Source organism: Dermacentor silvarum, chromosome 5, assembly GCF_013339745.2.
Source record: "Dermacentor silvarum isolate Dsil-2018 chromosome 5, BIME_Dsil_1.4, whole genome shotgun sequence".
In the NCBI taxonomy this organism is placed as follows: domain Eukaryota; kingdom Metazoa; phylum Arthropoda; class Arachnida; order Ixodida; family Ixodidae; genus Dermacentor; species Dermacentor silvarum.
In genome coordinates, this window is record NC_051158.1 from 176,038,230 (window position 1) to 176,065,736 (window position 27,507).

General features: G+C 49.7%; 1 protein-coding gene across 1 annotated transcript in view; it reads left to right on the top strand.

Moving 5' to 3' along the window:
* The window catches only part of LOC119453927 (protein 5NUC), a 110,455-nt gene that overhangs the window by 66,557 nt on the left and 16,391 nt on the right, over nt 1–27,507 (top strand). Inside the window, exon 7 of the mRNA XM_037715963.2 lies at nt 9,183–9,380. Within this exon, the coding sequence (XP_037571891.1) occupies nt 9,183–9,380 (198 nt within the window). The remainder of the gene's footprint in view (nt 1–9,182; nt 9,381–27,507) is intronic.

Genomic DNA, 27,507 nt, shown 5'->3' on the forward strand with positions numbered 1-27,507 from the left:
AGCATTCATTCACGGCAATGAGGACACCGCCACCCGTTCTCTCAGAGCGATCACAACGATAGACGGTGAATCTTTTCTCGCACTGAAAATGTTCTCGGGTTGAAATTTTGTCACATAGCCAAGTTTCAGTCAGCAAGATTATATCGACATCTGTATCATTATTTAGGGTGCTTAGACTGTCTCTTTTCGGTATAAGAGTGCGAATATTGGCAGAAAGCACGGAAAGCACTGACGGTGTGCCACCACCCCTCGCACTGTCCTAGCTAGTGGCAGAGTAAGTACTGCCTGAGCGGGTCGCCATCGGGGAAAGGGCATCAGCACTTGACGAAGTTGTCGGATTGTAGGGAAGGTGCTCCGCAGAAGGAATTCGCGGAATTATCTAATATGTAAGACATTTTGCTTGCATATAGGCCTTTTGTACCGCTGTTTGAAAGGCGTAACCCCTACGAAAAACTAGCCCTCGAAATCCGAGAGCTTCTTCATCGCCTCGTCGAGCAAGGACACGACGTCACCTTTCAGTGCCTTCCTAGCCACTGTGGCGCAATGGGCAATGAATATGCCGATGAAGCTGCTCGAGCTGCTCATGAAGACGGCGCATAGGAACCAATCCCGCTGTCAAGAACAGATGCAGCAGCGAAACTTCGAGTGCTTGCAAACGATGCCATACAATCGTTGTGGAAACACCTAGTTTGCAACACAGACGTCTCCATCGACTGGACCCCTGTCTTCGACTTCGACCTCCATCTGGACTATCCCGACCCGAAACAACGGTACTTTGCCGATTGTGGCTTGGTGTCGCATTTACAAAGTCGTTTGCTTTCCGCATGGGATGGGAGGATAGTGCTGCGTGTGACCACTGCGGCGAAGAGGAAACAATCGAGTACGTACTTTGTCACTGTCCCCAATATAGCGCACATAGACAGTCACTCGCGACCGCGCTAGGCGCGTCTTGACGATCGGCTGCTTTCGGAGCAGACAGTCCTGGAACGCAGGCCTATACAGTCGTCACACAAGTCAGTCAGGGCACTCTTGAAATTTTGGCGATCGAGTGGACTATCTGGCAGACTATAGTTCTCACAGACGTTTCCAACCTCCTTTCTTTTATTATTCCTTGAAGACTTTTTTTCGCGACTGCTTTTTCTCTTCTCTATTCTTCCCGCCTTTCATTTCCCCTTCCCTTGCTCCCAGTGCAGGGTAGCAAACCAGAATATTTTCGGGTTAACCTCCCTGCCTTTCCCACCACGTTTTCTCTCTCTCTCTCTCTCTCTCTCTGTTTGAAAGGCGTTTTTCGACCAAGGCCGAATTCCACCAGTTTTTTACGAGCGTGGCCAGTTGGTGCCGAGAAATCTTCAGTAATGCTGACGGCCACTACCCTGCAAGGTAGACCGCTTCGATAGTAAGAGTTATTTTTATTTGAAGTTAGAAAATTTAGCAACTGAGTGGCCGTTCTTTGCCTGCTACATAACCGCCTATTCTGTGTGCACGTTCTATGTCTTCAGATGATAAGTGAATGCCCAGCTTGTCACAGGCCATAGCAATAACCTTTTTCTTTTGACTGGCGGGCGTTCTCGTCTGAATATTCTGATACGCCGTAAAACAGCATATTGTCCCATCGAGACCTATATTCGTCTTCGTCAACGCGGGCTCGTACTTCAGCCGCCTCTTGTTCCACGCGATTTAGTGATTGACGTGTGTTAGATAGTTCTTGCTGCAGATTTGGAAGATCGTTAATTTATTTTCTACAGTTTGTAACCGCGCGGTGATGTCAGTTACAGCAGCAGAACCCATATCGTGGGAAATCTTAAGATCCGCCATTGCCTGTGACATACTGTATTGGGTAGATTATATTCGAATACAACGCTCATTTGTCTCTTTGAGCATCATAATTAGTTCCGCAATGACCTTGTCAGGCCGCAGATCTTCTTCAATGTTGCCGCAAAGCAAAAGCAGTAAATAACAGAATGTGTTTCAACTATGCTTCTGGGCACGGAAGCACAACCGCATATGGGTCCTGTGTCTCGTTGCATTTACAAGGTAGGATAAAGGGATCACTATCTTGCAGAACAAAAAGATGCGCAATGAGTCCTTCATACAGCTTGTGCCTCCGTGCCCACTCCAAGGCTGTCCATCACCACCACGTTGGGTGTTGGGAAGACAACCTGAGAGACCCGTCATGTTACCTCGCTGGTAGGAGCCTACAACTACAGGTATTTGATATTGTCACGTGGTAGTGACGCTGAAGTAAACAGTCCTTAAAACTGCGTACGACGAAACTAATTCTTTATTGGGCGAACCTGTGCCCACAAAAGCAAGCTACACTCGAAGCACAACGAAAGTGGCGAACACAGTCGGCGATCGTCGAAAATCGGGGGCGCGATCTTGTACGCGTTCCAAAATGGAACGGAGGCGTTCCGTTCCATCGAGCTGCACACGATTGATCAATTTGAACGTCGCGGTTGAAATTGACCAATCGCGTGCGGCTCGATGGAACGGAACGCCTCCGTTCAATTTTGGAACGCGTACAAGATCGCGCCCCCGATCAGTGGCGAAACGCGTCGGCTTTTATACGTGAGTCATCGAAGGTTCCAGATTAATCTCTGGCGCCCACGTGTCTTTCAGAAAGTTCTAGACAATTCGCGTCCCGCATACGATCAGATTACATGAGCGTCGGCAACCACAGACGACGGATAGAAGCATCGATAACGTTCGAGAAGCTTCGAATGCAGGCGCGTCCTGCGCCGAGCGATAACGTTTAACATTTCTTAGCCGGTGGAAAGCGGCCACCGGTGAAAGATAAACATGTATACGCGTCAATATCACTGTGATTTGCAAATCTGACCTAAAGCACTCCGACGCCGAATGCCTTTCGAGAGGGCCCGTTGACCCAGCCCTATGGGCGACGACTAAGACGGTGCATTTAAGGTACCGATAAGTACCAGCGACTTCGCACAGGACCTACGCGCCCACCCGGAAATACGTCGTGTCATGGAATATCTGGAAGGGACCGATTCGCTGCCCAGGACATGCAGGCATGCCCTTTCATCGCTCTGCCTCAATAACGACGTTCTCATGAAGGAAAGCTTCACAACCAATATCACCGTACATCCTCGTCGGGTCAGCGAATCTATGACACGATATTTTAGTTGCGTCTAACGATGAACGTAGAGCTGGACGCTTGGGATTCACTCGAAGGCTGAGAAAAATTCAAGCAACGTACAAGTGGCCATGTCTAAACTCCGACGTCTTACATTACTTGAAAACCTGCCGATGTCAACACTGGAAAACGCTGTTCACAAAACCGGCTGGACTTCCGTCTGAACCGAATCAAACCAGCATCCAAAGTTTTCCAGAAAATGAGGATGGATCTGCTAGGCCCAGTTCTCAGGTTCTCTTCTGGGAACAAGCAGATAGTGGTTGCGACAGAGTGCCTTGCGCGGGTCACCGAGACAAAAGCATTACTGTCAGGTAGAAAAATTGAGGTAGCCAGATTGTTCGTATAAAATGTTGTTTTGTGGCATGGTGCGCTGGAGGTCCTCTTTGCCGACAGGGCTACAGCATTCACTGCTGAGCTCACGCACCAGATTCTGCACTTCAACCAAACGTGCTATTGATAAACTACCGCTTACCACCCCTACACCAATGGCCTCACATAGCGCTTACAATATACCCGCCGGGGTGACTCAGTCAGCTAAGCCGTTGCGCTGCCAAGCACGAGATCGCGGGATCGAATCCCGGCCGCTGCGGCCGCATTTCGATGGAGGCGAAATGCAAAAACGCCCGTGTGCTTGCGTTGTAGTGCACGTTAAAGAACCCCAGGTGGTCAAAATTATTCCGGAGCCCTCCACTACAGCGTGCCTCATAATCAGAACTGGTTTTGGCACGTAAAACCCCAGAAAGAAGAAGAAGCGCTTAAAAAATACCCTTACCGATGTGTCGTCGACGTCGGACACTAAACTTGTGACCACGTGCTATATATACCGTACGCCACGTTTGCCTACAACACGGCGAGTCAGGAGACCACACAGATGGCGCCGTTCGAGCTCCTCCTCTATGGCCGCCAAGCCGCAGCCATACTTAACTCTATGCTGCGAAACGTCCATGACAACCACTTGAACGCTGATGTGGCAGATTTTCTTCAGCGTTCTGAGGCAGCCTGCCACATAGCCAGCATACGCGTCAAGTGGCAGGAACGCTCCGATAGCCGACACTACATCCTGCAACGAAGGCAACAAGATTACTGACCTGGTAACCGTGTAATGATATGGGTAAATACTCGCCGCTGTGGTTTCAGCGAAAAGATTCTACTGCTACCCTGGACACTTTAATGTTACCCGATGTCTTTGAATACTCGTCTACGAAGTTGTTCCCGAAGGAATGACACAGTCTTAACGACGCCGCGCGGAGCCTAAAGACGTTCACGTAGTCCCCTTGAAGACAATTTTTAGCGCCAACGGACACAAATATTTTCCAGGGCCGGTATTTTGTAGCGATGCCTTTCATGTAATAATGCCTTTTCGCGCTTATCGCACTTTATCGGTGGTTGGATCGACGGTCCGCTCGCGTTATCAACGGTATCAGCCGGCCGTGAGCGGTGAATGATAAGACTAGAGTAGAATAAGTCATAATGCCTCGCTCCAAAATCGCGGCCCAGTTTCGATAACGTTTAAACGATACCTCAACACCGTTTCGTTATCAATTTTGACTTGCCATGCGCTGGCACTATTAGATTGCTCATGCACCTACTGTCGTGATCGGTCGCTTCCGTAACACCGTCATGTTACTGCCTTTCGATTGTACCGCCCACGTTATCGATGAGATAACGCAGGTGGCTTGAACGCTCTCACTATGCTCTCAGTGTTTCTAGACAAAAAGGCCCGTCTATCATCAGGGTACGCGTACGCTCCGAAAAGTTTACGGCATGTTCTAGGTCAAACTTGATCGTCGGCGCTGCGTCTGGAAAACCGTGTGGCGCCAGAATAAACAACTAACAGACGATCGTTATATGTTAGTTTGCGACGAATTCGCTAGCCGTTATCGCCGCCGAATTTTTTAAGGGGTCGAGTTTGAGGACACTGCTATCACACGGAATAAATAATGTGGTGGGTAAATATGGCGTACAAGTTGTTTTGCGCATTCGCGAAAAGCTTATCCTGATTTTCCCGGCCGTCCTATATAAGAGTAAACGTCTGACGTCTATGATACGTAAAGTATGCAGAGTGCGCGCAAGAACAAGCGTGGCAACTGCACTACTGCTGTGCTGCACCAAATCCCCCGTTCATGTAGAAATGCCTAGATAGGCGAGACTGGTCAGTATATGAATATCAGTATTCAGGCACATGGCGGCTCAGTGTCAGGAATGGAACAAGGTCGCATTTGACGTGTGTAGTTGTGCTTTGTTCGATAAGACTGGGGTATTGAATCGACGCAAGGTTCAACTTGCAAGAGAGATCATAGAAACATTTTTCATGTCAGTTGAATCCAGAAATTGTGTCAGCCAAGCATCAACGACCTTATCCCACAGGGAAGTCAAATATATCCTGAAATGTAGGGGTTTATATTTTGACTAGTGAGCTTCAAATCGACTTAGTTCGCACTTGAATCGTTATTTTTATAACGTATATGTGGGGTACATATAAAAGTAGAAGTACACATAAAATACATGCGTATCTAAGACTTGTGTGCTGTTTTCTGCTTGACTGCTTTCATCTGTTTGTTTCCGAAATAACCCTTTAGTTGTAAGTCAGCGCTGTTTTCGTCACCTTCTTCCCCGTCCTGTGTCTTTACGCGCTTTTGTTCGCATGATGCATTTAATCAAACATACTCATATCAACACACTTCGGAGTGGAGAGTCCGTTATTCTCTTTACTTGCAGATATAGTGTTCTATGTTTCTGCACCTTATATTTCATGCGGAGTATTTTAACCATGCAGTATATTATTCTTCTTAAAAACTTCATTTTAGCTGTGCGTTGTACAAAGCTCATTAGCTCATCGGAAATTATATAACGAACGTTCAATAATGCCAGTCACAGATGTTATTTGCCACTCCAAAAAAAAAAAACCTCGCGGCACCCACTTATAACTTTTCTCTTGCCGAGATTGCGAAATCGCGCTCGGGAAATTCAGTTAACGAAGCAAAAAATACGGAGTAAGCAAATCACTCAGCATCATCATCATCATCGGCCTATATTTATGTCCACTGCAGGACCAAGGCCTCTCCCTGCGATCTCCAATTACCCCTGTCTTGCGTTAGCGTATTCCAACTTGTGCCTGCGAATTTCCTAATTCCATCATCCCACCTGGTTTTCGGCCGTCATCGACTGCGCTTACTTTCTCTTGGTATCCATTCTGTAACCGTAATGGTCCACCGGTTATCCATCCTACGCCTTACATGGCCTGCCCAGTTCCATTTCTCCGCTTAATGTCAACTAGAATATCGTTTATCCCCGTTTGTTCTCTGATCCAGACCGCTCTCTTCCTGTCTCTTAACGTCACTCCTAAGATTTTTCGTTTCATTGCTCTTTGTGCGCTCCTTAACTTGTTCGCGAACTTCTTTGTTAACCTCCAAGTTTCTGCCCGATATGTTACCACCGGTAGAATGCAATGATTGTACACTATTCTTTTCAACGACACTGGTAAGCTCCCAGTCAGGATTTGACAATGCCTGCCGTAGGCACTCCAACCCAATTTTATTCTTCTGTAAATTTCTCTCGCGTGATCAGGGTCCCCTGTGAGTAATTGACCTAGATAAACACACTCCTTAACACACTCTAGAGGCTGACTGGCGATCATGAATTCTTGTTCCCTTGCCAGGCTATTGAACATTATCTTTATCTTCTGCATATTCATCTTCAACTCAATTCTTACACTTTCTCGATTAAGGTCCTCACTCATTTGTTGTAATTCGTCTCCATTGTTGCTGAATAGGACAATGTCATCTGCAAACCGAAGGTTGCTGAGATATTCGCTGCCGATCCTCACTCCTAAGCCTTCCCAGTCTAAGAGCTTGAATACTTCTTCTAAGCATGCAGTGAATAGCATTGGAGAGATTGTGTCTCCTTACCTGACCCCTTTATTGATAGGTAACTTTCTACTTTTCTTGTGGAGAACCAAGGTAGCTGTGGAATCCTTGTAGATATTTGCCAAGATATTCCCGTATGCCTCCTGTACTCCTTGATTACGCAATGCCTCTATGACTGCTGGTAACTCTACTGAATCAAATGCCTTTTCATAATCTATGAAAGCCATATAGAGAGGTTTATTGTACTCCGCATATTTCTCGATTACCTGATTGATGACGTGGATATGATCCATCGTAGAATATCCCCTTCCTGAAGCCAGCCTGTTCTCTTGGTTGGCGGAAGTCAAGTGTTGCCCTGATTCTATTGGAAATTATCTTGGTGAATATATTATATAATACTGAAAGCAAGCTAATGGATCTGTAATTCTTCAATTCTTTAACGTCTCCCTTCTTATGGATAAGTATAATGTTGGCGTTCTTCCAGCTCTCTGGTACACTTGAAGTGGTGAGGCAAGCCGCAAGCTTTTCAAGCATGATATCTCCTCCATCTTTGATTAAATCTACTGTTATTCCATCTTCTCCAGCCGCTTTTCCGCGGGTCATGTCTTTCAAGGCCCTTCTAACTTCATCGCTAGTTATAGAAGGAGCTTCTGTATCCAGTTCATCACTATTTCGAATGAAAGTAGCTTGGCTGTTTTGGCAACTGTACAGGTCAGTATAGAATTTTCCCGCTGCTTTTACTATGTCATCGAAATTGCAGATGATATTACCATGCTTATCTTTCAGTGCATACATCTTGCCTTGTCCTATGCCAAGCTTTCTTCTTACTGATTTCATGCTGCGTCCATATTTTACGGCTTCCTCAATCTTTCCCGCGTTATAATTTCGAATATCCCTTACTTTCTTCTTGTTGATCAGTTTTGACAGTTCAGCGAATTCTATCTGATCTCTTGAGTTCGAAACTTTAATGTTTTGTCGTTTGTTTATTAGGTCCTGGGAGAGTTTCTTGGGAGAGCTTCCCTACTGGTTGCCTTAGGTGCCTTACCTCCCACTTTAATTGCTGCTTCTGAGATCAGCCTAGTTACGGTTTTGTTCATTACCTCTATGCTATCTTCATCTTCTTGTTCTAAAGCTGCATATTGGTTTGCGAGCACCAGCCTGAATTGGTCTGCTTTCACCTTGACTGCGTCTAGGTTGGCCTGTTTCCTCTTGACTAATTTCACTATTTATCTCTTCAAATTGAGAGAAATCCTAGACCTCACTAACCGATGGTGACTGCACTTTACCTTACCTAACACTTCTACATTCTGCACTATGCTTGGATCCGCTGAGAGTATGAAATCTATTTCATTCCTTGTTTCTCCATTACGGCTTTTCCAGGTCCACTTCCTGTTGCTGCGCTTCCTGAAGAATGTATTCAGTATTCGGAGCCTATTTCTTTCCGCGAATTCCACCAACATGTCTCCTCTTGCATTCCTAGAATCGATGCCGTAGTTGCCAATTGCTTGCTCGCCAACCTGCCTTTTGCCCACTTTTGCATTGAAGTCGCCCATGACTACAGTATACTGAGTTTGCACCTTTCTCATTGCTAATTCGACATCTTCATAAAACTGTTCTATTTCCCTCATGACTCCGACAATTAACCCATGGCCCTCAGTCACCAGTGGCTGCGGAACATCTGACCAAAGCGGCGGTCAGACCTGCGACGTGGCAGAGGGTGCTAAGAATCTCTGGGTCCGCACAGGCCGCCAATGGAAACTGATCCTGGCAACGTTCAACACGCGCACCCTCTCGAGTGAGGCTAGCTTAGCAGGACTATTTGAGAAATTATCAGGCATTGCCTGGGATATTATTGGCCTTAGTGAGGTTAGAAGAACTGGTGAGGCTTACACAGTGCTGACTAACGGCCACGTTCTCTGTCAGCTACAGATGTCTTCCAGACAAGAGAGAATCTGGGGTAGGATTTATAGTTCATAACAACATAGCGGGAAACATTGATGAATTTTACAGCATTAGTGAGAGGGCAGCAGTCGGCGTAATAAAACTGAATAGGGGGTAGAAAATGATGGTAGTACAAGCCTACGCCACAACTTCCAGTGCACGATGATGAAGAAATAGAACAAATCACTCAGTGTATGTTCTTTTTTTTCCTTTTTTCTTAGGTGCACGCGTTGTGTACGACTTCCGCCAGCCAAATGGTCGAAGAGTTGCATCACTGAAGATACTTTGTGCCAATTGTAGTGTGCCGGTGTACCAACCAGTTAGGTATAACAATGTATACAGCATTGTGACGACTTCATTCATCGCAAGCGGAGGCGACGGATTCAAGTTTGGTTCCGGTGTTACTAAGCGCACGGAAGGTAAGCCAACATTTCTGTTGGTTGCATGGCCTTAGGCATGGTGGGCATCACTAAAGGAATTGTCAACAAGGAATGTATACCCCGTAGCCCTGAAGGAATAGGCTTTTAGAAAATGACTGGGATATTTGTTTCCTGTTGGGGTGCTAAATTACGGCTTATTTTTAGCGAGCCAGACGTTCTGACGACTGCGCGACGGTAGTCTGCCTTTAATTTCATTCTTTGATGTGCGCATAAACGTATAATTTAAATATACAAACTAGTGCCTCATAATTAGAACTGCTTTTGACCCGTAACACACCAGAAAGAAGAAGAAGAAATATACAAACAAGCACAATACAGAGAGAGAAAAAAAAACTTTACAGAAAGTCCTTGCTGGGCTTAAGAGTGTAGAGGTCACCACCTGTGTGCCTTGAGCAAGTGGCCATAAGGCGGCGCTACAAAGACCTGGTATATATAAGGGGCTTTGGGAGAGTGGGAAAAGTTTTTTGTTTTGGTTTCCGCTTGCCAGTAGTGCGCCTCGTTCCTCGGGTCCTATATGCTGAACATGGTGTCACAAGTGGGGTCCCGCCGTTAACGCTGACATGCCTGACACGGAATCCACCCCCGCCGAGACCACCGAACCAAAAGTGCACATCGTTCACGCTGGCGCATCTGGTCTGCGCCCACCAGAGAACTTCACGTTTTCAAACCCGGGAGAATGGCCAACGTGGATTTCGACGTTCAAGGATTACGCTTTCGTGGCCGGCCTCCACAGTGCCAGCGATGAGGCCCAGGTACGGACACTTCTTTACTGTATGGGACCGAAAGCTAGGACCATTCTGTCGTCTTTGGGGGTGTCAACACCGGAAGCGCTTTCTTTCACTGCCGTCAAAGAAAAGTTGGATTCGCATTTCGTGCATCCAGTAAATGAGATATACGAAAGTCGTCGTTTCCACCGCCGCACTCAGCAACCAGGCGAATCTGTGGATGACTTTTTTACGGCATTACGCAACCTGGCAAAGCGCTGTAGCTATAACAGCCCGCTCGTCGAGGACCGCCTTGTTCGCGACAGATTCGTCGTAGGCATACGTGACGAGAAACTGTCTGATCAATTGTGCCGGTGCACACTACTTACCGCTGAGGAAGCACTGTGCCAAGCCCGCATACACGAGGACGCAGAAAAAGAGCGCTTATCACGCGCTAGATTGACTATAGATAACGCTCTTGCCGAAACGCTAAACATTGACTCGGCTCGGCGAAACGATACGCCCACCCCTTCGCTACGTTTTCGCGACCAGTCTGAGCAACCGGCTAGGTTATCGTGTGGCTTTTGTGGACGACAGCGTCACTCTCGAAAAGACTGCCCAGCCAGAAAATCAGTTTGCCACTACTGTAGAAAGCTAGGCCATTTTGCCGAAGTGTGCTTGAATAAGAATAGAAATGAGCTACTGGATTCCGTCGAACTTCACAACGTGGATTCATGACGTGCAAGGTACATAGACATATAGTGAACGGGCACCCGGCCGAGTTAAAGATAGACTCTGGCGCGGAAGTCTCTGTTGTCTCGCCGTCTTTTCCAGGCCGACCGCGGGTGCTGGATGATGTTGAAGGGGAAATCTTGGGCCCTGGCGAACAGAGTCTGCACGTTCTTGGTACCTTTAAAGCAACCTTACAGTGGGGTGATAAGTCCACAGTGCAGACCTTGTACGTGGTTGAACGTCCGCCCACTCACCTGCTTGGGCTCCCTGCAATTGAAGCCCTTGGTGTTGTTCACTTCCTGGATTCTGCCGAGTGCGTTCATTCCCCCACAGCCAAGATTTTCCAAGGGTTGGGAAAATTTCGGCAAGCCGAATATCGCATTCGCATTAAACCCGGCGCTCGTCCATTTTCCTTGAGCGCCCCAAGGAGGATTCCAATTCCTTTATACGACGTTGTCAAGAAAGAGCTGTACGACCTGGAGTCGCAGGACGTCATAAGGAAGGTAGAGACGCCAACTGAGTGGTACTTCGGGCTTGTAGTCGTGCCCAAATCATCGGGCGGCTACAGAATCTGCGTCGATCTGACGAAGCTGAACGAAGTCATCGAAAGGGAGCGCTTTATCTTGGCGACGGTGGAACAGATCCTCGGCCAGTTGGGCGGAGCGCGAGTATTCTCCAAGTTGGATGCGCGGTCTAGTTTCCATCAGGTGAAGCTGAGAGCCGACAGCCAGGAACTCACGACATTTATAACGCCGTTCGGCTGCTACTGTTACAAGAGACTCCCTTTTGGTATTGCCACGGCACCAGAGTATTTCCAGCAGTTAATGTCGAGGGTTCTTGAGCGCTTGCCTGGGGTCGTGAACCTGATTGATGACATTCTAATCTTTGGGAAAGACCGTCAAGAGCACGACGACCGCCTGGCTGCAGTCCTTGCTCGCCTTGCGGAGGAGGGTGTCACCCTTAACGAAAAGAAGTGCGCGTTTCGGGTCAGCTCGGTCAAGTTCCTTGGAGTAGTGATTGGGGCAGACGGGATCTCGCCAGACTCGGACAAGGTGAAGGCTGTCAGGGATCTGCCGCCACCGACCGACGTCAGCGGAGTACGACGATTACTGGGAATGACCAATCATGTCGCACGGTTTATACCTCACCTATCCGACGTTACGGAGCCCATTCGTTCCCTCCTACACAAAAACAGCACCTGGACTTGAGGTCCCAGTCAAGAAAAAGCCTTCTCACGCCTCAAGTTGCTGTTGAGCTCCGACACGTGCATGGCAAAATAAGACCCTTGCTACCACACTGTAGTATCCGCGGATGGCAGCTCCTACGGTCTGGGAGCTGTACTGCTACAGGACCAGCCTGAAGGTACTCGACGGGCTGTAGCGTATGCTTCAAGGGCGCTTACTCCGACGGAAGCAGGTTATAGTCAAACAGAATAGGAAAGCCTCGCGGTGACTTGGGCCATTTCACGGTACGACCAGCTCCTTTGCGGTCTAAGCTTCGAGGTAGAGACAGATCACCTTCCTCTGGTCACCCTTTTGGGTAACAAGGACCTAGAACTCGTGCCGCCTCGCATACAACGAATGCGAATAAAACTGATACGATATCAGTACGTGGTGAAATATGTGCCTGGAAAGCAGTTAGCTACGGTGGACACTTTGTCACGAGCTCCCTCTAATTTGCCAGCTACTCGTATGGTAGGCACCCTGGAGTTGTTTGTCGGTGAAGTGTTCAAGGAATTACCGCCTCTTGTAACAAGGCGGCTAGAAGGTGTCCGCATACACCAAGCCCAAGATGGAGTCTGCTCTGCGGTCATGACGTACTGCATGAAACGATGGCCAGACAAAAACAAGGTGCCCCTGCAGATCACTCCATTTTGGAAGGAGAGGGACAGATTGAGCATATACGACGGCATCCTTCTGCTGGACCGACGACTTGTCATTCCTTCAGCCTTGCGCCAGGACATTCTCGCCCTCTTACACGAAGGACATCAGGGAGTGCGCCGTTGCCAAGAACGGGCCAGGGAGTCTGTTTGGTGGCCTAACTGTAACATGCATGTTGAGCATATGGTGACCCAATGTGCCATATGCGCCGAGACTCGAGTTCAGCGTTCTGAGCCTTTGTTGCCCACGGTTACACCCGACAGACCATGGCAGCACCTTGGCATCGATCTGTTTGAACTTAAAGGCCGCAATTACGTCCTGATTGTTGATTATTATTCCAGGTTTCCCGAAGTAGTCTCCGTGGGGTCCACCACGGCACCAGCCGTTATCTCGGCGATCAAGAGCTGCATTGCCCGTTTTGGCATACCGGACATCGTCCGGACCGACAACGGACCGCAGTTTGTGTCCAACGAGTTCACCGAGTTTGCGCGGTCATACGGCTTCCGTCACGAGACCAGCAGCCCGAGGTACCCCCAGAGCAATGAAGAGGCAGAGCGCATGGTGCGCACAATGAAAGACTTGCTCTTCAAAGGTCCTGATCCCTACCTTGCCTTATTGTCGTACCGCGACACGCCCGGTCCCAACGGTATTTCCCCGGCTCAAGCCCTGATGGAAAGGAAATTACAAACTCGTCTCCCGAAACTACCGGAACAACTGGTGCCGTCGTTACCATGCCACACGAGTTTCAGGGAAAAGGACTCGTGGAACAAGGCACGCCAAGCGATGAACTACAATCGCCGTCATGCTTCAAGCCAATTGGCCCCTTTGAGTCCTGGAGACTATGTATGGGTCACTGACACACGCTGTAGTGGTGAAGTACTCTCACAGGCTCAGCGTCCACGGTCCTACCTTGTTCAGACCCCCAGAGGCGTCCTTCAGCGTAATCGTCGACACCTGGTACTTCATTCATCGGAAGCGACCCCAGCTCAACTGGCAGCTTCTCCGCCTGTCACTCCCGAGATCATGCAGCCTGCAGCACCTCGGGAAAATCCAACGCAGACAGAAGTGACGCCGCAGGAAACGCTGACACAGACTCGCTGCGGTCGTATAGTGAGACCACCGCGGCGGTTGGACTTGTAGGGACCTGTCCCATATAGGGTGAAAAGGAGGGATGTAGAGGTCGCCACATGTGTGCCTTGAGCAAGTGGCCATAACGCGGCGCTACAAAGACCTGATATATATAAGGGGCTTTGGGAGAGTGGGAAAAGTTTTTTGTTTTGGTTTCCGCTTGCCAGTAGTCCGCCTTGTCCCTCGGGTGCTATGCTGAACAAAGAGAGGCGGGGGACTGGGAGACTAGCCCCACCGGCAGCGGCGACCAGACCTTGAGTCTTGGCGGCGTCGTCGGCCTGCCGGACTACCCAGAGTAGGTCCACCAGGCATTCGCTGAGCAGCAAAGTCAAAGTCAAAATTTAATGGACACCTGTGCATAAAAATACAGTTGTGCGCAGCACAAACAAAAAAACACAAAAATAAGCTTGACGGGGTCTGTACCCCCTAAAAGATTCACATTGGCAACATTTACACAATGACTACATAGTGCAAAGAAAGTACATGTTATCAAGGAAAAAAAGAAACCCACGCCCACACGTTCCACTGATCGGACGCGGTCATCCTGAATGTAGAATGCCGTGCACCGATCTCGACCACATTATGTGGGCATGCCCCGCAGCATCACGCACCATCAAACACAGCAGAATAGAGAAATAGTTCAACTAACTGCTACAGTAGGGATAACAAAGATAGCTTAGTTCAATGAAGGCTTCTAACCATAACAATCATCCTGTGATGCCGTTTGTCCTCCCGGAAAGGCGCTTCTGCTTTCTATGGAGTGTACTTGTCCAAATCGTTGGTAAAAATAGCTGTGATTTTCATCCGATAAAAGTGACCTCTCTACAACAGCTATTAATAAAAATACTCCTGGGAACGCATGAAAATATTATCACTAGCCTCCAATTGTTTACAGAATAAGCAAATATTTCTAACGTATAGACGTTAGAAATTACGTAATAGCTCAGCGGAAACCCGCTTGGTAGAGAGCAGTAGAATTGTTGATGAATTCCACTTCGCCCTGCCATCTGCTAGCCGCCTGGTTAGCTCAGATGGTAGAGTGGCTGACCCGGAAAGGCGGTGATCCCGAGTTCGAGTCCCGGACCAAGACGAGTTTTTCTTCAACTGCGAGGGTTTTCTATAGAGAAACCCATATGGGTTTCCTTTGCAGGAATTGCTACGATTGGGTAGATGTCTCATTTCCCCTTTAAGACGATTAGAAAAAGCTTTTCAAAAATGTATTTGACAGAAGTATTACTTTATTGACCATACTGACTCGACATCCAAGGAAACCGGCATTTTTGTAAACTTTTCAATATGTTTTGGTAAAGGATTCCTTTGTATACGACTCTACCAGGAAACAGCAAATTCTGGTCATACCCTGCTGTTGCGGGTCGGAGATTTGCATTTATCCCGCCGCTGCTGCCAGTTTGTTGGGAACGGGTTGTTGAGACTCGGGTAGCGTTTAGGCCGGTGATCCTTCAGCCAAAGGGATGAGTACGTCCGGGAATAAGAGCGATAGAAAAATGGGTTTATTCTACATATTTACAGTGGCTCCAAATATGGAAGCCCACTCCATGGGGGGAGCACTTTGAAAGTCTCACTCACTACATGTCTGAGCACATCTCAGAACAGGTCAGGACACACCACTGCACTCAGGGTGTCTCCTTATAAAACATCGGTCTTCCCTAGTTGACCCGGCTAGGGAATCAGATGACCTTGATGTGGGCAATCAGACGGGCCGTCTTGTTCGCTGAACTCCGCCTCTAATGTTGCACCTTCGAAGCAAGGACGAGGCAATCTGGAAACAGGGGGTTGACACTCCTTCCACGAAAGTCGGTGACCTGTTTCTTGCCTTCCGACGGTCATCTTGCCAGGGTCGGGAGAATGGCCTTTGCACTAATCCCCGCGTCTAACGAAGGGTGGCGGTTGTGGTCGGTCGCTTCTAAGTGAGCTTCTTTGTCATGACGTCACTGCCGCTGTCGGGCACTGTCACCGTCTCGGCGACGCTCATGAAAGAGCCTGCCTCGATGGGAAACAATCAAAGAATGCGCCCGGCCGATTCGGGACGCAACAGACTCCTCCCCCGCCGGAGGATCCGACCTGAGGGTGACCAGCTGTCAGGTTGCCCGAAGTCGGTCGGTCGAGAGCTCGGGGTTTCTTCTCGAAATGATGGCCGATGACACACTCGAGCATGAGTTCTCAGCATTAACTTCGTTGTGGCCTTCTCCCTGGGAATACACAAGTGCACACACGACCACAGGGCACAGGAAAGCGCCGTGCTCGCACCGAGAGCCATCGGGTCTAGCGAGCAAATCAACGCGCCTGCCCTTATCTAATAATAGCACCAAAGCTGCCATCAAATCACTGAACCTTCGCTGAAGCCCACAATATTAAGATTAGACCAGGATTCACAATCTTCTCGCAACCTCCGACAGAGAAGAGCAGTCCTGGTGACAAAGCACCAGATAGCGCTCAAGCGCCCGAAATCCGTTTAAATCCACCAGGCCTTGCTTGTCCCAATAATCTGGACCCAAAATTTTGTGCCGCCAAAGCGAGCTCTCATGAACCTCTGAGTTCACAAAAACTAGATAGTCGTGCTGCAGAGAGCAAAGGTAGAATATTCGAAAATGCTCTAAATAAATCATAAATTAAATATCATACGCAGTACAAGCGCAATGAACAGTCTTGCATCCGCTAGTATCGCACGTACTAGGGCCACTCAGAGCCACATTAGTATCATGGATGTACTGTCACAGTCGCTTTAACTTTGCGGACAAAATTCACAAGTAATAAGTGCGACTCACGCACTAACAATTTCTTTCTCCCGTCCACAAAGGACACACACTAAAGAAACAACAACAAAAAAATTTTTGCGTAAATTACGCGCTAACACTACCGAAAAGTAAACTGATAATCAAGTATCTCACTACAGGCTTCAAACAAATAGCTTGGACCTGACACTGCAAGCGTATCTCACATAGAAAAATAAACACCGTCTGCTTAAAAAAAGAAGAAATGTCGAAAAAACAGTTTCAAACATACATCAGTGAGCTTCTAAAACAAACAATTTAAACCAAGCTCGAAACTTGCATATCGAAATGAGATCTAGTCTCGGAGATGTCAAAAAATTTAACCAAACACAAAAAATAAAGAAACAAACAAACTGTTGTTTCCACAAAACATGTACTGCCGCTTTTCATTCCGTACAGCCTACGGTTGCGGCAAATCTTTAAGCCGTACTCGAGGCGGGCGCGGTCTGAAAACTTGTCTTGTTAACGAGGAATACAAAGGACACATAGGCCATTCTCCACGCTAGCGGCCGCTGACACTTTACATTCAGGCAACATGCCTGCTGGACATCGGACTGCGAGTTCACTGCAGCGTATGGCCAATTCACGTCGGCTTACCGACTCGCTCTCCTGTGTGACGCCTAGCATGCCTCGAATAGAACCCGAAGAGGGGGAACATAATTGCCCCCTCCGCGCCACCTTTGCTTTTCTCCACTTTCGCGCCGAACGGCCCTTTCTTTTTTATTGCGATAGCAATTATATGGACACTTGCACCGGATTTCTGCCGTCGGCGTCGCCGTCGTCGTCGCCGTGGTCGTCGCCATCGAAATTTAGGAATCGAACCCACGACCTCTCGGTCCGCGACGATAGATCGCCGAGCGTTTAACCCATTGCGCCACAAACGCATTTGCAGAGAGCTACACAGACGCGCCTTATATATCTAACACTCCTCCGTGTACCCGCGCTCTTGCTCGGGGCGGTGCCGCCGCCTACGAGCAGAAAAGAGAAGTACTGCATTATGACACTAAAGCCCGGGATACATGGAGCGAACTTTCTCGACGAACTTCACGCGTCAAGTAACGACGCGGCGACACGACGCAGGATGTTTGCTGTGTTGCAATACATGCGGCGAACGCCGCCGCGCGTTGGCCGCCGTGTTGGCGGCGGTCCCGGCCGCCCGCTTCGAACTGAATTTGGCGTTGTCCTTGTAGAATTCACTTAGTTGGAAGCAAATGACTGCGTAAACGGCTTTCGCTTAGTCTCAGGCCGCTTCGACGACAGAGTATTATGGATAACCTTGAGTGGTTTTCGAGATCGCTTCTCGTTTCGAACGCGTCTAAGCCTAGCGAAAGAAATATCCGATGCCAGCGCCATCTATCGGGGAAGTCGGGAGATAGGCATGACGACAGCATGTGGCCTCTGAGATCAAAAGATTTCTGTTGAAGGTTGTTGTAGAGAGCTTGCACTGCTTGTCTGTTTCCTCGCAGATCAGCGGATATGGGATGTACAAATACAACGCGATTCCTGAGAGATCATACTAGGAACTACTCAATCGGTGCAGAGACATGCAGACACGGCAACACCAACGCGATTGCAGACGACGCGAAAAGGCGCGCGCGCGCGAAACACCAGCATGCATTGCGACCGGAACTAGTGCCTCCTGATTGGCTGTCGTCCACCGCTGCGCGCTAGACGCTTCCGGCGGCGGCGTTCACCCGACGAAAATGTTTGGACAGGCAGATCGGCTGCGGACGGCAAATTTCTTGACGCCGGCCGTCGGACGTTCGCCGCCCGACGAAGTTCTTCGCTCGGACGCCGGTTATTCGCTTCATGTATTCCGGCCTTAACGCGCACCGACAGTGAACGCTTCGGTGGTCTCAGCACTACGACGCCTCGATGCCAGCATTCGAAGGGACGCTGGCATCAAGAAGCACTACCAACGCCACCTAGGTGGCGTTCACCGTACTCAGCACAGCGGAGCGTGGCCTCCGCAATTAGCTCTGAAAATGTTTCTGAAGTTGATCGCGGAGGCTGCAATTACGACGCGCTGTACGCGCTGATTTGACTCGGTGACGATTCAGTTACGTGCTTTGTCTTGCGCGTTGTATTAGTGTGTCAGTTACGTGCTTCGTCTTTCGCGTTGTGCTAGCGTGTGCAGCGTAGTGCAGCTTCCATATGCACGACGGTTGCTCATGGTCATCGACGTTGGTAGTCGTGATGGAGGAGACGTGCCACCAGGCGTCAGCGTGGGTGCATCAACGCCTAAGGGCGCTTTAGCCACAAAACACCAATAGACATTATATATCAATGTGCAATAAACATTACACTACTTCTGTGAAGACACGTTTCACTTTCGTGTTCTATACCGATTCCTATATAAGAGGGATCAACCACATTTTTTTCCTCCTTCGGCGGTTCGGACGCGCTCTGTCTGAAGACATTCCAAGTGACAAACGCGCCGTTCGAATTCTTCGACTGCGCTCCTCAATGGGTTTAGCGCCTTTGTTCGACCGCGTTGCCCTGTCTGCCACATTCCCGACTTTGCGACGCCGTTTCATCCTAGCACGTTTACTCGTGCTCATTTTCAAGCCTTTCGCTTGAATCTCGTGCTGACCGGCACTTATTTCATCGGTCGCTATTACTATCTCAACCGCACAGTCTAAATAATTTGCGGGTAAATCATTCCTCTCAATGCTATCTCGACTGGCGGAGAGCTTCAAACACTCAGGGACAATGCAGCTATTTTCCTTTGTGAAACGTAGCTCGTATTCCTGGGAGCTGTCCACAACTGCACTGCCCTGTCTACATTGTGCTTTAGCGCACTTTCCTGACCGATTGGACTTTGCACTGGTGCTCTTGTCTGACGACTCGGGGCCACTTCGGGCTTCTGCAAGAGCTACCTTCGCGACGTACTCCCCGGATAACTGTGCCAAATCGTCCACAGCTGGCCTAGCTGCTTCTCTAGTAATCCATTGGCACAGTACCTCGTCGCGCTCAATACGGTCCCCATTAACGGGCTCCTCAAGAACTACGTCACGGTCTACGGATCTGGCCTCCCCTGTGAACGTACCATTAGGCTCACGGAGATCAGCCTCTCTTTCTACCATCGGCAGAACCGTGCGCGCAACTTCTTCAAACTTTCTGTGCGATATTTCTGTGGGTGCCTGACATACCTGCTGCTCCACTTTAATACCCTGTTCTAATCTTTCAATCTCTTGATTGAGAGCATCTATTTCTTTCCTTACCTGCCTACTTTATTCCTCTGCAATTTTGATTCGTTCTTGGTTAATTCGTTCATACTGCTGCCTTTCTCGCTCTTCATGCTCCTCGTTTTCTTGTTCTTTCAGAATTAAGTTGCCGAAGTATTCAAAGTATTTCTGATCACGGTTGCATTCTAAAATGGCTCTAATTTCGGCTTCTGACATGTCATTCTCTACCTCTACGTCGAGCTCTTCACACAACTGCAACAGGTTAGCTCTCGTCAAACTCATGAGGTCCATGGTCACTACTTTAGGCTTTGGCTCAGTTATTCACAATACTTGCTGCGAAACCCGCAAAAATGCAATGCAAGTAAAAAACTACCAGTGGTTCAATTCTGTTTTCCTAGGAGAAATTGAAGCCTGGAAAATATAGCAGAAACCAAACGCCCATACACAGAAGTAGCGCCAAGTCCCCAAGTTCCCCTCCACCGCATCGAATCAATTCAAGGAAGACGAAAATCCTGGGCTGCCTTTAAATGATAAGAATTACGGTAGTTCTCCACTTCCCAATTACTCCCACACAAGAATGAGGTCTGGCTTTAGTAGCTGGTTCAGATCAATGCTGAAAGCTGCTTTCTGCGTGGATGCGCAACAACCACAGTATCAAATGGGCAGTTGTACACGCTTCATCGGTTTTTAGAAAGTCTAGGCTAAAAGATGCGATGACTCAAGCGCAAAGCCAGGCACTCACCCTGTACCGTGCAGTCATGATGCGCTGCATTCATCCAGCCGCTCGTGAACCAGTTGGCGATTGGCGTTGGCTGCAGGTTCCATCTTGCCGCTGTCATCCTGTCGCTCGTGAATCATTTGTTGGTGACTGGCGTCGGCTGCAGCGTCCATCTCACCACGGCCATCCAGTTGGTCGCGAACGAGATGCCGGTGACTGACGTTGACTGAAGGGTCAATCTCACGACGGTCATCCAGTTGGTATCGGCTCGGGGCTTGGATTCCTCTCAACGCTGCCATCCAATTTGTTGCGGGTCGGAGATTTGCATTTATCCCGCCGCTGCTGCCAGTTTGTTGGGAACGGGTTGTTGAGGCTCGGGTAGCGTTTAGGCCGATGATCCTTCAGCCAAAGGGATGAGTACGTGCGGGCGTAAGAGCGATAGAAAAATGGGTTTATTCTACATATTTACAGTGGCTCCAAATTTGGAAGCCCACTCCATGGGGGGAGCACTTTGAAAGTCTCAGCTCACTACATGTCTGAGCACATCTCAGAACAGGTCATGACACACCACTGCACTCAGGGTGTCTCCTTATAAAACATCGGTCTTCCCTAGTTGACCCGGCTAGGGAATCAGATGACCTTGGTGCGGCCAATCAGACGGTTGCACAAGCCATGCTTCCGCAACCGTCTTGTTCGCTGAACTCCGCCTCTAATGTTGCACCTTCGAAGCAAGGACGAGGCAATCCGGAAACAGGGGGTTGACACTCCTTCCGCGAAAGTCGGTGACCTGTTTCTTGCCCTCCGACGGTCATCTTGCCAGGGTCGGGAGAATGGCCTTTGCACTAATCCCCGCGTCTAACGAAGGATGGCGGTTGTGGTCGGTCGCTTCTAAGTGAGCTTCTTTGTCATGGCGTCACTGCCGCTGTCGGGCACTGTCGCCGTCTGGACGACGCTGATGAAAGGGTTGGCATCGGGGTAAGCACCCAAAGAATGGGCACTGCCGAGTTGGGGTGCTTGTTTGCCTGTCTCGTCGGTGTCTGGCACTGTCACCGTCTCGGCGACGCTCATGAAAGAGCCTGCCTCGATGGGAAGCAATCAAAGAATGCGCCCGGCCGATTCGGCACGCAACACTGCCTATTGTTGCTTTTCCTCTGAACCTAGATAAATGTTATTTTCAAATACAGAAAACTAAGCAGCAGTCTCCTAATGTAAGCTCCGCTATGTCAAATATGTATACGCGCATCTTTTGACTTTTACACGTCACAATCAACTTTGAACACGGAAAAAACTTTTTGCTGCGGTAATCATAGTTAAAATTTGATAGGACGAATATATATATATATATATATATATATATATATTGTTACACACGAGGTGTTTAATGTCGAACCCGATGAATCTCGTTGATCCGAGCGTTTCGAGCGCGGTCCCGAGGCGGCTTGGCTCACGTCGTTCTCTTCTTTCTTTCCCCTGGTTGTCTGCGCGGCAGCCATGGTTCAAGGCAAGAGCTCGTGACATTTCCCCGCTGGCAGACGAAGCCCTCCGGGCGATTCAGTCATCTCGTGGATTGTAACGCCTCAGACGCGCGACGTGTGCCACTTCAGCCTTGGCCGAGCGTCATCCACTGCTCGGGAGAAGCGCAATGCGATAGTTCACGTCGCTGAGGCGCTCCAGAATAACGTAGGGGCCGACGTAATGGGTGACAAACTTCTGGCACAAGCCACGGTTCCGCAACGGCGTCCAGAGCCACACAAGGTCACCAGGATCGAAGTAAACGTGGCGGTGACGCCCGTCATAGCGTATCTTGGACCGGTCCTGCGATGCCAGGGTGCGTAGCCTAGCGAGGCGTCGCGCTTCTTCTGCTCGACAGAGGAGCTCGTCGATTGACTCGTTGTCATGAGCGAAGTAGGGCAATATGCTGTCGAGGTTGTAGCGCGGCGGACGAGCATAAAGAAGGAAAAATGGTGAGTAACCAGTAGTCTCGTGTCTCGCGGTATTGAAGGCATAGGTAATGAAAGGCAAGATACTGTCCCAATTCTTGTGTGCCGAATCGACGTACATGGACAGCATGTTGGCAAGCGTTCTGTTTGTGCGCTCGACCAGACCATTAGTTTGTGGATGGTAGGGCGTAGAATGGCGGAAGCTGCACGAACACAGACGATGTGTTTCTTCAACTACGTCCGCGGTAAATTGTCGCCCACGATCGCTGATTACTATGCGAGGAGGTCCATGTCGTAGTATAACGTGAGCCAGCAAGAAGATAGAAACTTCTGTAGCTGTGGCGGATGGCAACGCGGCGGTCTCACAATAGCGGGTAAGGTGATCTACGCAGACGATAACCCAACGACTGCCGTTGGAGGATCGCGGGAAAGGGCCCAGAAGATATATACAACTTGCTCAAAGGGGACGCTAGAAGGGGAAACTGGTTGAAGGAGGCCGTGTGGTGCTTGTGGAGGACGCTTGTAGCGCTGGCATTGAGAGCAGCTGGCGACGTACCGTTCGATATCCTTCCGCATCTTAGACCAGTAAAAACTTTCTTGAGCCCGGTAGAGCGTACCTGTGGAACCAAGATGACCGGAAGTTGGGTCATCGTGCATGGCGTATAATACTTGGCTGCGAAGGTTCTTGGGGACAACTAAAAGGTAGCGTGCACCGGTGGTCGAGTAGCTCTTCTTATACAACGCGCCACCATCGCGTAGGCGAAAGCGACTTCCTGCAGGTGACTCCTGTGCTGCCGCGAAGAGCGGTTGTAAGCTCTCGTCCTTGTGCTGCTCAGATATGACGGTACGCATATCCGGAAATTCCGGGGACATAAAAGCGATGTATTCATCAAAGTTGTCCGCATCGCATTCAGTTGTTGGAAGTGGCATCCGAGAGAGACAATCAGCGTCAGCATGTCGCCGGCCACTTTTGTAGCAAATAACGAAGTCGTATTCCTGTAGGCGGAGGGCCCAGCGCGCTAGTCGTCCTGAGGGATCCCGCAGATTCACAAGCCAGCATAGCGATTGATGGTCTGTTATCACAGTAAAGGGGTGCCCGTAGAGATACGAACGAAACCGTTGCACTGCGAAAATGACCGCCAGACACTCTTGTTCGGTCACTGTGTAGTTGTGCTCGGATCAGCTGAAGGAACGGCTAGCGTACGAGATCACGTGTTCACTATCGCCAATACGCTGAACTAGCACAGCACCGATGCCTACGCCACTGGCATCGGTGTGAATCTCGGTTGGTGATGAAGGATCAAAGTGGCGAAGTATTGGTTGGGACGTCAACAGGAACTTCAGCTGGCGAAACGATGAGTCGCAATCTGCAGTCCACTCAAAGGGAACGCCTTTTTGGAGAAGGCGTGTAAGGGGATGAGCCATGTCAGCAAACCGGGGAATGAATCGGCGAAAGTAGGAGCACAAGCCCAAGAAACTTCTTAACTGCTTGACAGAGTCGGGTACCTTAAATGCTTCTACGGCCGCAGTTCTTATGTGGATCTGGTCGGATGCCTTCTTTAGCGACGAGATGTCCTAGCACAAGAGTGTGTCTTTCCCCAAATGACATTTTTTTTAATTGAGCACAAGACCCGCTTTCTCCAAGCAGTTCAGGACCAAGTCCAAACGGTTGTTGTGCTCACTAAACGTTCGCCCGAAGATGACAACGTCGTCTAAGTAGCACATGCAAACTTCCCATTTCAAGCCGCGTAATATCGTGTCCATAAACCTTTCGAACGTTGCGGGCGCATTACACAACCCGAAAGGCATCACGTTAAACTCAAATAGTCCGTCGGGCGTTACAAATACTGTCTTTTCTCTGTCGTCCTTTTGCATAGGAATTAGCCAGTAACCTGACCGTAAATCAATGGAGGAAAAGTAGGATGCCGCAAAGAGGCAGTCGATGGCATCGTCATTTCGTGGGAGCGGATATACATCTTTCTTGGTAATGGCGTTTAGGCGACGATAATCAACGCAGAACCGCCACGTACCGTCTTTCTTCTTCACCAATATCACGGGGGCTGCCCAAGGACTAGATGATTCTCGAATGACGCCTTTGCATAGCATTTCTTGGACTTGATCGCTGATTATCTTGCGTTCTGACGGGGACACACGATAGGGTTTTTGTCGGATTGGCTGGGCGGCTCCTGTGTTGATGCGGTGACGAGTTCTGGACGCAGGAATCGATGGCGGGCCATCGTGCTGCGCAAATTCGAATACCGAGGTGTGTTTCGTAAGTACGTCCATCAACACTCGACACTCGTGGTCACTGAGTGATTTATCAATCATGGAAAGTATCTTCGAGCTCCCGGGGCTCGAGACACTGGTTGCTCCTCCATCGGGTCGCTCTGTAAGTACTGCCACGGATATAGGCGAGTCTTCCTGAAACGTGGCAATCTTTAGGCCTTGAGGTAGCACTGCCGCTTCAGTCGAACAGTTTGGCGCCCACAGCCCCGCGCAGCCATTGGTCACTGAGACCACGCAGTGCGGAACTAACACGTTTTTCTTGAGGCAGTTTCGATGTACAGGTTCCACTGCCGCATCGAACGAGATAGGAGTTGGCGATGAACAGGCGACGGCAATACGCATCGCGGATAAGGCGGGCACAACTGTATCATCAGACACGCAAAGCACACTCTCCGGGCAAGCTGCACCTTCAAAGAGCACAGGCGAAACACCGGTGTCGACACTGAGTTCTCCCGTTCGGCAGTCAACATTGGCTCCACACAATTGCAAAAAGTCAATCCCCAGAATCACGTCATGCGAGGAGCGCGGAAGAACAGTAAACTCGGCATTAAAAACTCTCCCACCCAAAGACACGTCCACATGACACACACCAACCGGGTATAATGATTCACCACTGACTCCACGGAAACTTGTGCACTGGTCCCAACGAAACATAACCTTGCGTCCCAGAAGGCCTTTAAACCGCACACTCATGACCGAGACAGTTGCTCCCGTGTCGACTAAAGCCATTGTAGACACCCCATCAATCAGTACATGAACCTTATTTTTAAGCATGAAAATAGTTGAAGGCAGTTGAGTCAGCAGCGCAAATTGTCCAGCGACCTCACCTCCATCGGCCGCGCTGGTTAGTTTCCCGGCGGGGGCGACACGAAACGGCGCCGAGGCGACGGTGACGTGAATCGCGGCCGCGGGGATGGTGATCGGGAGGCTCGGAAGGCTGGTGGTGGCGTCAAAGTACGGTCGGAGGCAGGGGAGCGATAGCGGTTGCGGGTTCTTGCTTCTCCAACGTAGGTCTCCTGGGCGGTGCGTCGGTCCTCTCGGAAGTGGCTTCCTGAAGTGGAGTCTCCTGGCCACTGAGTACGCAGTGTACGGCCGCTAGGCCGCATAGTCGGCGCTGACGGTCCGTAGTTCGATGCTCGGCGTCGGCTACAGTACCTAGCTATGTGGCCAGGCACGCCGCAGAAGTAACAGACTGGCAAAGGGCGAACTTCGGGACGCGGATTCAAGTATTCTGCCGAAGACATCGGTTGAGGGTAACGAGGCTCTTCCCCTTGAAAGTCGTAGGTAGCGGCAAGTCTTCGTGGACGAAAGTTGCGGGGGCGTGCATCAAAACGTTGAGGGGGCGAATCATTGCATGGCCATGGTTCGGTCGTGTCGTAATGCGGTTCGTCCCTGGAGCCGTTAAGATCCGCAACGTTCACCGAGTGGTTCCAGGCAGCCGAATGGGGTTCCCAAAGAGTGTCTCGGAAAACGGGGAAGCTGCAACGGTGGCGCCGCATAATGTGCCTGTTCTTCATGCCGCTGCAGCTCCTCGCGGACTATCTGGCGGATGGCGGACGAAAGCTCTGGGTGCGGAGGACTCGTCTCAATACTTGCTACGGTCGTTACGTTGGCCATCCGTCCAAACTCTGGTGTAATTCGGCGAGTCTTCAGAGCCTCGAACGTACGGCAGTGCCGTATCAGTTCTGATACGGTGCTCAAGTTCTCTTTACCAATGAGGAAGTTGTACGCGTCTTCTGCTATTCCTTTTAAGAGGTGCCCCACTTTATCTTCCTCTGTCATTTGAGGGTTGACGGTTCGGCACAGCTTCAAAATCTCTTGAATATAGGTAGTGCAAGTCTCGCCCGACACTTGAGCTCTCTGGGCTAATGTGAATTCCGCACGTTTCTTCTCTGCGTCCGAGTCGCCGAAACATTTCTTGATCTCCTCAACGAAGCGCGTCCACGTAGTTAGCATGTCCGCGTGGTTGTTGTACCATACCAACGCCGTGCCGGTCAAGAAGAAAACAACGTTCCTAAGCTGATTGGCAGCGTTCCAATTATTGCAATGGCTTACCCTTTCGTAATTGGTTAGCTACTCATCCACACCTTCCTCTGCCTTCGCCGAGAACGTGCGTGGCTCTCGGTAGTGCTGGATAGGGACTGGGCTCGCTGGGGCACTGCTGGTGAGGGTGTGTTGCTCGGTGGCCATGATTGAGCGTGACGGCGAAAGTCCGGCGAGGCGACGGCTTCGGCGTAGTTCTTGTGCTGATGGCTCCGTCGTAGGTCGTGGGAGTTACCCAGCACAGCTCCACCAAATGTTACACACGAGGTGTTTAATGTCGAACCCGATGAATCTCTTTGATCCGAGCGTTTCGAGCGCGGTCCCGAGGCAGCTTGGCTCACGTCGTTCTCTTCTTTCTTTCCCCTGGTTGTCTGCGCGGCAGCCGTGGTTCAAGGCAAGAGCTCGTGACAATATATATATACACGCACAATCTATTGATGTCCATTCGTCGACTCTGGGACAAACCACAGCTGCAGCACATCGCATTCAGACAGACGAAGCGTCTATAGTGCGCCGACGCCCGTACCGCGTGTCCCTAGCAGAGCGAAAAATCATAGAAGAAAATGTCGCGGACATGCTACAACAGAAGGTCATCCGGCCCTCAGCTAGCCCTTGGTCATCTCCGGTTATTTTGGTTCGAAAAATAAAGAAGGTTCCGTGCGCTTTTGCGTCGATTACTGGGCCCTCAATAAGAT